The following is a 13,171-nucleotide window of genomic DNA, read 5'->3' on the forward strand; positions in this document are numbered from 1 at the left end:
AGTCTAACTTTTTGCCTTCCCTAATAAATGCTTCCTTATTCTAATACCAAGATTTTTCAATTTAATTTTTAAAAAGTTAGCATCATAAATACCCAGAGTAAGAACCAGAACCTTTTCTCGACCTGTAACCCTTAGCTCCTGGACACTTCCATGAGTGGGCTTCAGATAGGAGTTTTTGGTTTTGTCCAACTGTACATATTTTTTGGGAGAAGGGCCTTTTTTTAACAGATCCTTAAAAGATTCAAGATTCAAAAAGGTTATGACTCAGTGGGTTAGGTGTGGCTTTACCTGAAGTAGGTTAGGGTAAAGGTCATAGGCTCTCACTGTCCAGGTGAAGGAGAGACCCTCTCTACCATCTGGAGAAGAAGGCAGACCCAGAGATTACCACATCAGAGATCTCCGAGATCCTCAAAGCATGACTCCTACTGTCTCACTGAAGATAAATGACTCATAGACATTTTGCCCCCAGAGTATTGGGAATAAGTCTTTAGGCCTGAGTTTGTCACTGCTATTCTCATGTGTGAGGAGACAGAAGTTCACATTTTGTGATAGAAGTAGTTGCGTTGTTCTGAAAAACAAATTTGAATGAAAATTTGAATGTGCTTTACAAAAAATAATTCCAGTATGGAGGAGTTAAAAAAAAAAAAACCATGACATAAGCAAAAGGTGTGTGAGCTGGGGTGTGAGGGGGGCTCAGGAAGTGGGGTTATTTACATGGGATCAATAGCTTCTTGATTCATGGAAGAGCTGACTGTAAGCCAGCTGGCAACTCCATAGAGTGAGGAACAGAAAGAAAAGAAGAAGCAGGACAGGACAAACAGGGAAAAGGGAGGAGGAGAGACCCGGTGGAGTTGGTTTGATGATACTCTTATGAAGAGTTCAATATTAAAAGTTTTTATTCTGGAAGTCAAACTTACCATAAATCAAAAATCTTTATCTGTTTGGCCACTAACAGTTTAGAAAATAGGAGTACCTGAATTATATAGACTACTTTTTTATATTAATGATTAGCTAACAAGGCCTGGAAACAGTCTCCATTTTCCTCTTTCTATATAAAGTTACTTTGGGCTAAAACATACACTTATGAAAACATTCTTTGGGGGAACTTTTTTTCATGTAGGACTACTTTAAAACCCATTTTTAAAATTATAGTTACAGATAATACTTTGAATTCAGTGATTTTCCCTCTGAAAATTTTAAACATTTTAGGCATCTGGGATTATGCCAATAACTGGAATTATGTGACTGTCACCTACAAATCATAGAAATCATAAATATGCAACTAATTTTAAATCTTGCTTTTGGAAAGTTTGCATCAACTGTAATTTGGTATTTCCAGTTTTCATTAAATGCATTCAATTAATAGATATGTAGCTGGAATTACTTAGATTGCAATATCGAACATATTTTAAAACAATAAAATAGAATTTAAAGACAATACAGATTATTTCAGAGACTGTTTTCACAATTTAAAAGCAACCAGATAAACTCAGCTGTCAAGTAATTGTCAAGTAGAAGGTCAGTTTGGGGAATCATAGTAATGAATATTTATAAAGAAATCAAAGTTCCTTTTTTTATAACTGGTAGAAAGATGTGTAGATATACCTAGGGTTTGAGTATTTTAAGACTTGGGAGAAGAAAGAAGGAAAATTGCTAGTATATTTTGAAAAGTTATGCTCTTATATCCTGTCAGAACCTGAGGGATTTGTCCTTGCTCATTAAATGTGTTGTGTTGCCATTACTTAGTCAGAAATCTTACACTGCTAGGCATCTTGCGGAAGGATAGACAGGTTTGCATGTATGGCAGCGCCCATCCTGTGACCCCGTGCCCTCTCTCTGCCCGTCCAGTCCCTGCTTTGACATGGATTTGCATGCAGCACGTTGCCCCTCCTTTCAGGATAGGAGGGGTATAAGCATTTTTTTTTTAATCTTCATGTTTATCTGTAATGTTTGTCCAGCTAGCAAAAGAATTTTTCTTATAAGTGTACATTTATTCTTTTCTGCATATTTTGTTCCCCAGACCACTTCTTCACTGAAAAACATAACTGTTTGGCTGCTTGATTTACCTAATACTAATACCATAGCACCCTGGTTTGCATTCCCCCAGTTCCTGCTTTGGATTGGGTATTGACCAGAAAAGCGTTTTCTGCAGAACGCATTGAATGTTTTGTGTTTTGTTTTCTTGTAAGGTACAGTGGTCCCACCTGGCATCTCTCAAGAACAATGTTTCCCCTGTCTCGCGATCCCATTCCTTCAGTGACCCTTCTCCTCCCAAATTTGCACACCACCATCTTCGCTCTCAGGACCCATGCCCACCTCCCCGCAGTGAGGCGCTAAGTCAGACTTGTGAGTCGGAGGTACCTGACCCCACCCAAAAGGCGTGGTCTAGATCAGGCAGTGACGAGGTGCCTCCAAGGGTAAGAAGCAGAAAGACCAGACGTGCGCTTCTTTTTCCTTTTTGTTATTTTAAAAAAATTATTTTTATTAAGAGTATGGTGACTTCACCAGAATTAAGGGGCAATGAAATTTCAAAGGAACTTTTTACAGTGGGGAGAAAGTCCCGGTTACTCAGCTACACTCAGCCAGCATCCAGTCAGCTTTTTTTGTTATTAATACTGTGCGTAAACACAAGGTAACACAGTGACTGAAGAAGTCTATACAGAATATGCTTCTAGAGCAAACAGAATCATATATTAGCAGTTGTCTTATAAGTTTATGCAGAAGCTGCAAATTATTTTGCAACATTAACCAGCATCAAAATTTTTTTTAAAATTCTCACAAAGAAAAAAATTTAAAATGTCAAAGAGAATGATTTTTTTTTTCTTTTTAAATTGAGGGATTTAGGGTTTTGTTCTGAGTTTTTAGGGTTTGTTTGGTTTTTTTTCGTAATTACTGAATGGAAAAATTAAACAAAAAAGGCTCATTTTAGTTTATTTTTCCTCCACTTGGAATTTGCTTCCTCTGAATAATTTCTTGCTTCCTACCAGTCTTTGTTTCCTACTGATCCATTTGTAGACGTTTGGTATCTTTGAGCTTATTTTCCTTATTCTTACATTATCTCAGTAAAATGCTTTGTATGTCCCCTGCCACCAAACTTTAGTCCAAACATTGTTTACATGTTACAAAAGCATAGAAGGGCTGCTTGTCCTGGCTCCTTTGATGGCTTCGACTGAATTTTTTCTCTCTGTTGTATAGTGGAGAACAGAGAAGGGTCTGGGGTGGGGGCGGAGGGTCGGTCGGTGATAGCAAGGCTGATGAAATTGGGACTGCTGTAAAAATATGATTGGGTAGGGAAATCTGTTTTCTACTCATATTTTCAAGAATTTAATTGCTGTCTTTTCCACTCGAAGGTTCCTGTGAGAACAACGTCTCGCTCCCCCGTTCTGTCCCGTCGGGACTCCCCGCTACAGGGTGGCGGGCAGCAGAACAGCCAAGCAGGTCAAAGAAACTCCACCAGGTAACACAAGAGAGAAGCCAGAGGTTTCTTCACAGTGTCCTGCAGTGTGTGTCATCTCTTTTCATTAAAATGCTCATAGACAGAGGTGTTCTGAAGCAAAGAGATAATCAGTTTATAAAAGAAAGACTGCCTTCCCATCCATTAATGTAAATATCATTAAACTCATCTGTCATGAAGAGTGTAAGTCCAGCTGTGTCCTATGGCAGCTTTAATGTGAAAGCTAGCACCTGTCTGTGTTCCAGTCAGTGGAAGGAACTGGCCCAGGGGGTGGTGGTTCTAGAAGATTGTAACCTGAGGGACCTTGCTGTCTATATGGTGTCTTAAGGCCTTGGGAGTGGTACAGAGTCACAGACAGGCTGCTGAAGATAGCCAGGGCCTGACGGACAGCCAGAAGTTAGTCTTCTGTACACAGAACCTCAGTATAACACTAAACCACCTCGAAGTGGTCAGGGCGGACAGTGAGATTGTTCTGTGCCTGAGTCTGTGCTGCTTCTCACCTAAGCAAACAAATGCCCTGGGCGTGTGCCTGGCAGGGACACATCAGAGCCTGTGCTGTCTGTCCCATTTCCAGCACAGTGCCTGCAGAGGAGTGTACTGCACGAGTGTCAGTTCAGGAGAGCAGTGATGGGTGGCTGGGAGCTGCATCCTGGAAACAGTATAATTTTGTGTATGAATATATAAAAGTGGATTTTTTTTTTTTTTTTAATAAAAAGAGACTGTGTTTGTAGCCGTAACAGAAATAGTAATACTTCTAGACCAAACAGTAACATTTCCTCTCATACCCGAAGAAGATTTTGGGTCTGCTAACAGTAGACTAGCATTTAGCATTTTTGGTTTGTTAATGTATCTGAGATAAAACCCATGAATCATAATGTTGTTAGAACTTTTGGTATGTTTAATGTTAAATGCTGTTTGTCAGCTCTTTTTCTCATCACACTTGCACTTCTGCACGTGCCTGTGATTTGTTTGGATGATGCATTAGCTCTTCTCTGCTTTCCCAACAGCGGTATTGAGCCAAGGCTGCTATGGGAGAGAGTGGAGAAGCTGGTGCCCAGGCCTGGCAGTGGCAGCTCCTCGGGGTCCAGCAACTCAGGGTCGCAGCCTGGCTCCCACCCTGGGTCTCAGAGTGGCTCTGGAGAGCGCTTCAGAGTGAGATGTAGGATGCCTTTCCTGTCGCCTTTTCCTGTAAATGATACTGGGCTATGAGAGTGTATTGGAGAGCCTTTTCAGTCCTTTGCAATCTTATAAACAGACCTGGGATTTTTACCCAGCTACATATCACAGAATGATATTTTAATACAGGTTGTGAATGACACTAATACCATAATTTTAATAATAGTCAACTTTTGAGAGCTTATACACGCCTACCTCTGTGAACACTTTATATGCTTTATCTCATTTAATCCTTATAGTAACCCCATGAGATATATTTATTGTGTCTCCATTTTACAGATTCCGGTCACTGCAATTTAGTGGCTAAATGACCAAGCTGAAATTTGAACCCACTTCTTTTAGTATAGACTTCATTAATATGTTATCAGTATTGGTTATTTGAACCTACCCATAATAATAGATTAGTGAAAAGTCCCTCTACAGTATTATTGACATGAGAGTATAGAGTGTGGGGATGGAGGGGTCTAAGTATGGAGCCAGAAGCCCTGGGGTGCAGACCCATGTGGAGACCCCGCTATGAGTGGGGGGTGGCCAGTGGTGGGCAGGGGGTAAGGGGAGAAACCAGACAGGCTAGGTCTGCTTTGTAGCATGTACCTGGATGCTCACACGTGTCTGTCTTTCTTGTCTTTGAACTTCACAGCATCATCCAAATCTGAAGGCTCTCCATCTCAGCGCCTTGAAAATGCAGTGAAAAAAACAGAAGATAAAAAAGAAGTGTTTAGACCTCTCAAGCCTGCTGTAAGAATTGCGCAAAATCAGTTTTACTTATTTCAAGCTTGAGTGAGATCTTTCTATTAATAATATGTAGTTGGGAGAAACAGTCCTTTCTATGAGGCCCCCCCTCACAGATTTGGGAAATTATAAGGAATGCCATAAACCTCAGACACATTCGTGCCCCACCCACCTTGATCATTAAAACAAATACAGAAAGAGTAGTAGCCTTTTAATCTCTTTGCTTAGCATTAACCATTATGCATTCTGGATATATTAGGCATTTGTAATACTGGCTATAAGAAAACCTTTTTTTTACATTACCTTCTTAAATTCACCTGTTATTTAAATTCTGCCTTCTGGTACCTGGAGTGGCAATTGTGACTGTTCCTCATACTTCTTTAATCTTTGCTGCATTAACTGACCATATAACTGCACACACTGTGGAATTTTAACACCTGCTGCTGGAATTTTGATTTCCTACTTGAATTGATTTCTGTACTTCCCTCTGCCCCCTCCTTTCTGCCATGCTTCCTTGTGCTGTGCATTCATCATTGATGGCTTCTCCGGCTCAATGGAACTGTTGCTGGACTGCAGGGTGAAGTGGTAAGCCTCGTCTCTGGAAAATTCGACATCAGAGCAATGATCTGACTGCATTGTAAACTGAACTTGTATTCAATCTACATTACTTCTCTTTCCTCAACTTGCCTTTCTGTTCTTTTCTAGAATAGAAAACTAACTTAAACTTTTGCTTTTTTTTTTTTTTAACACATAAAGTTTGCTGCATGCATTTTTTTTATTATTAAATATAGCTTTTTAGAATAACTTCTTAAAAAGCCAGTGCTGTAGCCATAAAATGGTTAGTAAGACTCAAGGTCCAGTACTTGATCATTGCTATTTCATAGGCTCAAGCTCAAGAAAAACATGTTCTTTCCTGTGGAGAAGAAGACTCTGTTGGGACTGCTAAAAAGGAAAAGGAAAAATGGCATAGCGTACTTTGTAAAAAGTCATTATTTTTGAATAAAATTCCCAAGTAGAAAGATAAACTTTAGACTTCTATATGCAAGTATAGAATATAAATAATAATCACACTTGGAAATTATATTTGGATAATTGAGTCTTAAAATACCTCAGTATAGAAGAGTAAAGAGAAATGAATCCTTTTTTGAATATCTTTTACTGTGGATTTCTTTGTTCTCTGATGCTCATAGTCATTGGCATTATTATGGGGACATGGGACCATTTGGGTGAGGTGGGGCCTGGGGAGCCTCCCCGCCCCCCGCCGCCTCTATCCACATCAGTGCACACTGCTACCACTTTCTCACTTAACATGTCATGAACCTTTTTTACAAATGTGGCCAATTGTTAACAAATTTTGAAGCAAGATATGAATGGTGTACTCCTTTCACTTTCACATTTCCGTAGGTTCAAAATTTTTAAAAATAAAAGTAGAAGTTAAATATAAAACCACCACATACATACTTTAAATCAGCCCTTTTTAACTAGAATCGTGCTTTATGGACAGTTTCCTAAAAGAAGACTTTGTCTCAGAGGCAGATATCTTTATAACAAACTCCAAGGATCTGTCTACACTCATTTATTGACCTAGAATTTTATCTTATGGTTCAGAAAAAATCCTATCAACTTATAAGCAGACTATTATGTTTTTTTATTGTTGTAACATTTGAATTGTATAGAACATCTTTTTGTCTTTTCTGTTTTTTTGTCTATCTTTTGACTTTTTTGGTCTTTTCTATCAAAAGCTTTAAGACCGTACCTTCATATGATACTAGTAAATACTCTCCAAAACAGGTTTACAGAACTGATGTTGTGGCAGTTGTATCGATAGTTAAAATGAGGAACTTCACATTCTTGGATACTTTTTTCCTGCTCCCTCCTACTCCCTTTGCCTCACTCTCTTTTCTGTCCCGTGTGTTAGGATTTGACTGCACTGGCCAAAGAGCTTCGGGCAGTGGAAGATGTGCGACCACCGCACAAAGTGACAGACTACTCCTCATCCAGTGAGGAGTCGGGGACGACAGATGAGGAAGACGATGACGCAGAACAAGAGGGACCCGAGGAACCCTCGTCTGGACCAGAGGACGCCAGAGCAGCGTCAGTCCTTGGTGTATTTAGAGAGGATGAGAGTGTCCCGTCCCCACTGAGCCTTCTTTCTACTTGGAACCAGTGTTTTCTAAACTGGTCATAGGAGTCTGTTAATGTGCAACGAGCAGTTGCCACAGACTTGGCAGCAGGCAGCCTTACGTTTCCCCTTTGGTCCATTGGGGTGCGTGCGCATGTCAGCGCCGCTCCCCAGTGCCCGAGCGTGTATTGATTTTTGTTTTTAATTTGAGAATACGATAAATGGGAAACTTAAGTTCAGTTTAACTACTTTAATTAAGTATAAGTTATTCATTCTAATTTTTTTGCTCAAAAACAAACTATAGTGGCAGGAAATTCTTTGTTGAAGGGAAAACACTAAGCATTGGTTTTCCTTGAGGAAACTCTCTGCCTGTAACTGATCTCATCTAATGACTTTGAAGAGGTGAAATCAAAACAATATCCTTAGCTAATGGGGTTCATGGCCCTTCGCCTCTGGATTTTATCTCAATAGGTCATCTCTGAATTTGAGCAATGGTGAGACAGAATCTGTGAAAACCATGATTGTCCATGACGATGTGGAGAGTGAACCAGCCATGACCCCATCCAAGGAGGGCACCCTGATCGTCCGCCAGGTACCCGTGTGTTCGCTTCGTTGTTAGAGGCTGAGCTTCTGTCATCATTAACCCACGTGCTCATTCACTCACTCATGCTGTTTCTACATCATCATCTATTTCCATGGTAACGAGACCCAAGGGTAGTGTTGGGGCTGGGGCGGCAGGACGCGCTGCATGCCCACACGGTAGCTGGCAGTCTCCACCGCACATTGCTGCCCCCTGCATGTTTTGCGGCGGCCCTCACCCAGCACTGTGCTGCGTCTCCGTCTGTGTCTTGACAGTGGAAAAACCACAGGGCAGCGACCTTCAGCAGGCTTGGGCCGGGGGCAGGCCGGTCTGTAGCAGGGCAGCCTTGAGGGTCCTGCAGAGCGCACTCAGCTCGGCAGTCTGCGCAGTCAGGTGGTCACTGGGAGGGCCTTGGTCAGCCGCAGGGCTGGGAGGGCTCTCTGCTATGTTCCCAAATGTTAGTTTTCTTGTTCGTTGACTCTTAAATGTGTACCACCCAGTTGTGCTCAGTTTGGATGACTAAGTTTTACAACTGTCTGTTCATTTCTCAGCCTGGCTGTGAGGAAAGTGATCTGCTTCTTATTTAAACAGAGCAGGGCACCTGTCTAGCATTCCGGACTTCTCCCTGAGTGTGTCGCATGCTGTGCCAATGCATTCGGGTGGAAAGTGGGAAGAATATGGAAAAGACCAGGATTCAGAGAAGCGATGGGTACTTTCTAGAACTTTAGACAGAGAGATTTAAAAAGAGAAAAAAAACTGCTAGCAGTTTTGGTAATAGTGATTAGTGTGGCAGATAAACCAGATTAAACACCCTCTGCATGTGTCCTGTGGCCACCAGAGGAGGTACTTGTAATTCTGTTGGCCCCACTTAGGCATTCAGCAAGGAAGTGTGAGCAATTCAGGCCTCTAGTCTTTCCTCGATAATTTAACTGTATGAAAAGTCACACAGCACCTAAGCAAAGTCAGCTGTCAGCAGGGTCATAGGCGATTCCAGCAGCGCCCAAGCGAGACAAGTGTGCCTGTTTTTTCTGCAGAGTACAGTTGACCAAAAGCGTGCCAGCCATCACGAGAGCAATGGCTTTGCCGGTCGTATTCACCTCTTGCCAGATCTCTTACAGCAAAGCCATTCCTCCTCCACCTCTTCCACTTCCTCCTCCCCATCTTCCAGCCAGCCGACACCCACCATGTCCCCACAGGCACCCCAGGACAAGCTCACTACTAATGAGGTATGTCTTGCACCACAGCTGGCTGCTTTCCTAGGGTTAGACCAGCACCGCCTAGTCGCTTGTTCGCGGAGGAGACTTTCCCAGTGCCCCCCACCCTTCCCTGCCCGCCCGCTTTCTTCTGTCACCCACCCTTCTCCCCACCCCCAAGTAACATGTTTCAGACCTGTGTACAAATCCCTTAACCTAGATCAATTTCCCATCAAACTTGCCAGTTCACTATTTCCTTGTTCTCTAGATCAGTGTAGTTGCATGGCTTTGTGTATTTTTTTTTTAAGTCTGAAACTCTTGCAGTTGTTTGTGCAACCTGCCTTTTTCATTCTTTTTATCCGATAAATAAAATATGGAAAAAGTTGGTTAAGCAGACTTGGCCTTGTATGAACAGACCTATTATCTATCCCAAACAGGAATTTCCTTCAAACAGGGCTGGATTGTATTTTGTATTTTTTTTTGGGGGGGTGGGGGGGAGGTGGGGAGGTGGGTTGCAGGTTGGTTACTCTAATTTGTTTTCACCAACCCTGTTGAAAAGGATTTCTTTTCTTGAAATTCACAGTCACGCATGGTTTAAGAAGAGGGTAAATGCTTTTTGGGGAAACTTAGAAAAGTAGGATGTTAAGCAAGAAAAGCAGAGGTCCAGGCATGCTTTCAATTTAAAATTTGAGAGGGAGATCCTGTGTGCTCATTCAAAGGCTTGGCTGTGGTGCTCCGTCTGAGTGCTAGTAGGGTGACTCTTTGCTCTTTGGAAGAGGGTTGTCCTCCTCGCCCCTAGCAGTTACAGAGTGTACCTGGAGCACCCTGTACTGAGTAAAACCAGTGGTTTGATTTCATGGGAGGTTTGGTTTAAATGCATTTGTCTAACTGTTGAAGGAGTTTGAAAGTGGCACGTAGCTTTAAGCCAGTCTTGTCGATGTAAATGTTTAATTGCCAGCCTGCCGCCGGATCCTATTTTGGTTTCCTTGTTAGAAAGAATCAGAATAATCCTCTCCCTCTGAAGAGTAGGGACAAGTGGTTTACTTCTAAGGCAGGCTTGGCATCAGATTGTCCATCGACTGGACTGGCTGCTGATTGTGGGGTAAGGGCAGGAAGCCTGCTAGCAGGCAGCCATGTCAGCTGGGAGCAGAAGGCCTGGGAGCCTAGTAAGGGCATAGGCCATAGGACATGGTGACTTCAGCTGCCCATGGTGGGAGAAACGGTGCAGGACGAAAGCACTTGAGCAGACATGTTCTCTTTCTTCCAGTGATGAATCCCACCTGCACTCACATTCTTCCTTACATTTACATTTAAACTTGGCTCCATTTTGCTCTAATATACAGTATTTACTATAACCCTTAACTCACTAAACTGGCAAGTTTATTTTTCTGTTTGTTTTGTTTTTAATTATCATTACATTTCCACTTAACAATTTGTTTCACTTTCTTTGTGTTTTTTTTTTTTTTTGTCTTAAGTTACATCGTTAACCAAAACAGTGGTGCTCCTAAAAGAGCAAAAAAAGGATTCGCCTTACTGTTGTTAACACCTTTCACTGATGAGCCTATCTGATGTGGGTTTAATGATGCCGCATCTAGCATCTAAAATGCTGGCAGCCAAAGCTTCTGTAGTGTTCTGGCAAGAGGCTCACTTTAAAACAAATAATATAAAATTGAGATTTGCCAATATTCCAACATAGATTAATGTTGGACTTCTGGGGACAGGAGAGTAAATTCAGAATTGATGAATTGAGGTCAAGACATTTCAAATCTAATTTAGGAGTTATTATAATTATTTACTTAAAAAAAAACAAACAAACTAGGAGTGTGAAGTGTAGATTTTATTGGTAGCGTGCAGCGTTCCTCTCCTGGGTGGGCAATATTCCTGAAGAGAAAAGCAGCTCTCTCCATAGGTCCAGGTGAAGCAGCCTGTTGCTGGGGTGTGCTGTGCACACACACAGGTGCTCTCGAGCATTTGGGGCCAATGCAGGAATGTGAGGGCTTTGTGTTGCGGACAGTATAGCACAGAAGTGGGTTATAATGCTGTAATGTTCACCGTTCTAATGCCATCTGTATTAATGAAATTGAAATTTGCATTGCAGACTCAGTCCGCTAGTAGCACACTCCAGAAACACAAATCCTGCTCCTCCTTCACACCTTTTATAGACCCCAGGTTACTACAGATCTCTTCTCCATCTAGCGGGACCACAGTGACTTCCGTGGGTAAGTGAAGCGGCGACAGGAAAGCAGCTGACAGACAGGACCCGTCACTTGGCGTCGCTCTTTCTGGTGGCTTAGGCGTGGCTTGGCAGTGGTTGCAGGTGCAGACCTCGGGCGCACACGCGCCCATCCCGCTTGCACTGCCTTATTTGCAATGAGCTGCATAGTCAAGTTCCTCTTTTCCATGTACATTTCCTATAAATTTCATTTCTTCAACAAAAGTCGTTATGACATGAATATGTCCTCGAGGTGTATAGTGTGTGTGTGTGGCGGGGGTAGGCACCAGGTTGGCATTTACAGGAAATAACTTCATGCGTACTGCATTGTAGTGGGATTTTCCTGTGATGGAATGAGACCAGAAGCTGTAAGGCAGGACCCCACCCGGAAGGGCTCAGTGGTCAACGTGAACCCCACCAACACGCGGCCTCACAGTGACACCCCGGAGATCCGTAAATACAAGAAGAGATTTAACTCCGAGATTCTGTGTGCTGCCTTATGGGGTAGGTATCTTATTGCTGCTCCGCCCTTTTATTTTTATTCTGAACAGGGGACTGGTCTTTTAGAGAAGTACTGTTTTGGATAGTTTGGAGATGTTTTGAAAAGCTGTTGATGTATGAGATCGCAGACATCTGTAACGGGCCACCACTATGCCTTTTGTAGGATCAGGGCAGATACACGTGCGGGCTAGCACTGGTCCAGCCATTCTGTATTGGAAAGAATGACATCTCCGTTCCTTCACATAAAGAAGAAAAGTAAAAGGATGAGAGGAGCATTTGATTCGGTCCATATTTGTTGGGAGACTGAAGAAGTTTGTTGAATTGTTTTTCTTTAAATGTTTCAGTTTAACTATTGTGGTTTATTTATTTATTTATTTATTTATTTATTATTTTTGTTTTCTGTAACTTGGGGCTAACATGTAAATGAGGCTTTTAAAAGCATTCTGCCACTGGCCAAGTTTGGGAACCATTGAACTGACTTTACCTATGGAATACCTGTAGTGTTTGGGAAATGTCTTCAAAACTAAGACACCACAAAAGGATACTCGTAGAGAGTCTGCCACACACGGGACTCTGCCATTCACTTTCTAAAGCTTCATTTCTGTCACCCCTGGCCTGTCACCTTCTTCACTCCTATGGATGTCTTGCTCTTGGCCTCACTTTGTCTTCCAGCCCCACACTTTGTTTTAGTTATGTTCCTTGAACCCCAAATTGGCAGTTTTTAAGAGACCCTGCTTCTGCTCAGAAGTCTCCTACTTCCTTGACGTTGCAGTGCAGATGGTAGGAGACACGTGGTGCTGCTCTCCTTGGTTTGAGTTCGATGCCACCCTCCTCCGCGTATGTATTCCTGGAGTGTCCTCGAAGGCCTCCATCTTCCCCACGGGGACTGAGCCAGCCCTCCTTCCCCATGCCCACCTCAGCCCAACTCAGGTCCGCACCACCCCCCGCCCCGCCCTGAAACAGTGAGGTGACATGAGCCTCAAGATGTTTCATCATCCACCCTCTAGATTTTATCTGTCTGCTGACCTCCCTCTGGGCCCTTGGAAGCTCCTGCTCAGCCTAGCTCCCAAGGGCTTGCAAGGTCGTCCCCAGCCATTGTAGACACACCTGCATTCTCTTTCATTCCTTCAGATCTGAATTTCCGTCCCTGTCACTGCTGAGTATTTTAAATCCCCCCGTGATCATAAGGCCTTTTCTTTAC

At 42.6% G+C, this 13,171-nt stretch overlaps 1 protein-coding gene across 40 annotated transcripts in view; it reads left to right on the forward strand.

Moving 5' to 3' along the window:
• MAP4K4 (mitogen-activated protein kinase kinase kinase kinase 4) overlaps positions 1 to 13,171 on the forward strand; it is a 173,148-nt gene that overhangs the window by 141,499 nt on the left and 18,478 nt on the right. For 9 of the 40 annotated variants that reach the window (XM_036224517.1, XM_036224522.1, XM_036224520.1 and 6 more), the window contains 10 exons: positions 2,190 to 2,417; positions 3,351 to 3,457; positions 4,462 to 4,613; positions 5,271 to 5,368; positions 5,939 to 5,947; positions 7,281 to 7,456; positions 7,956 to 8,076; positions 9,099 to 9,290; positions 11,356 to 11,476; positions 11,803 to 11,973. In XM_036224517.1, coding sequence (XP_036080410.1) covers positions 2,190 to 2,417; positions 3,351 to 3,457; positions 4,462 to 4,613; positions 5,271 to 5,368; positions 5,939 to 5,947; positions 7,281 to 7,456; positions 7,956 to 8,076; positions 9,099 to 9,290; positions 11,356 to 11,476; positions 11,803 to 11,973 — 1,375 coding nt within the window. The remainder of the gene's footprint in view (positions 1 to 2,189; positions 2,418 to 3,350; positions 3,458 to 4,461; positions 4,614 to 5,270; positions 5,369 to 5,938; positions 5,948 to 7,280; positions 7,457 to 7,955; positions 8,077 to 9,098; positions 9,291 to 11,355; positions 11,477 to 11,802; positions 11,974 to 13,171) is intronic. The other 31 variants (XM_036224528.1, XM_036224529.1, XM_036224540.1 and 28 more) reach the window with 9 other exon arrangements.

This window comes from Rousettus aegyptiacus, unplaced genomic scaffold (genome assembly GCF_014176215.1).
Source record: "Rousettus aegyptiacus isolate mRouAeg1 unplaced genomic scaffold, mRouAeg1.p scaffold_m13_p_7, whole genome shotgun sequence".
NCBI lineage: Eukaryota > Metazoa > Chordata > Mammalia > Chiroptera > Pteropodidae > Rousettus > Rousettus aegyptiacus.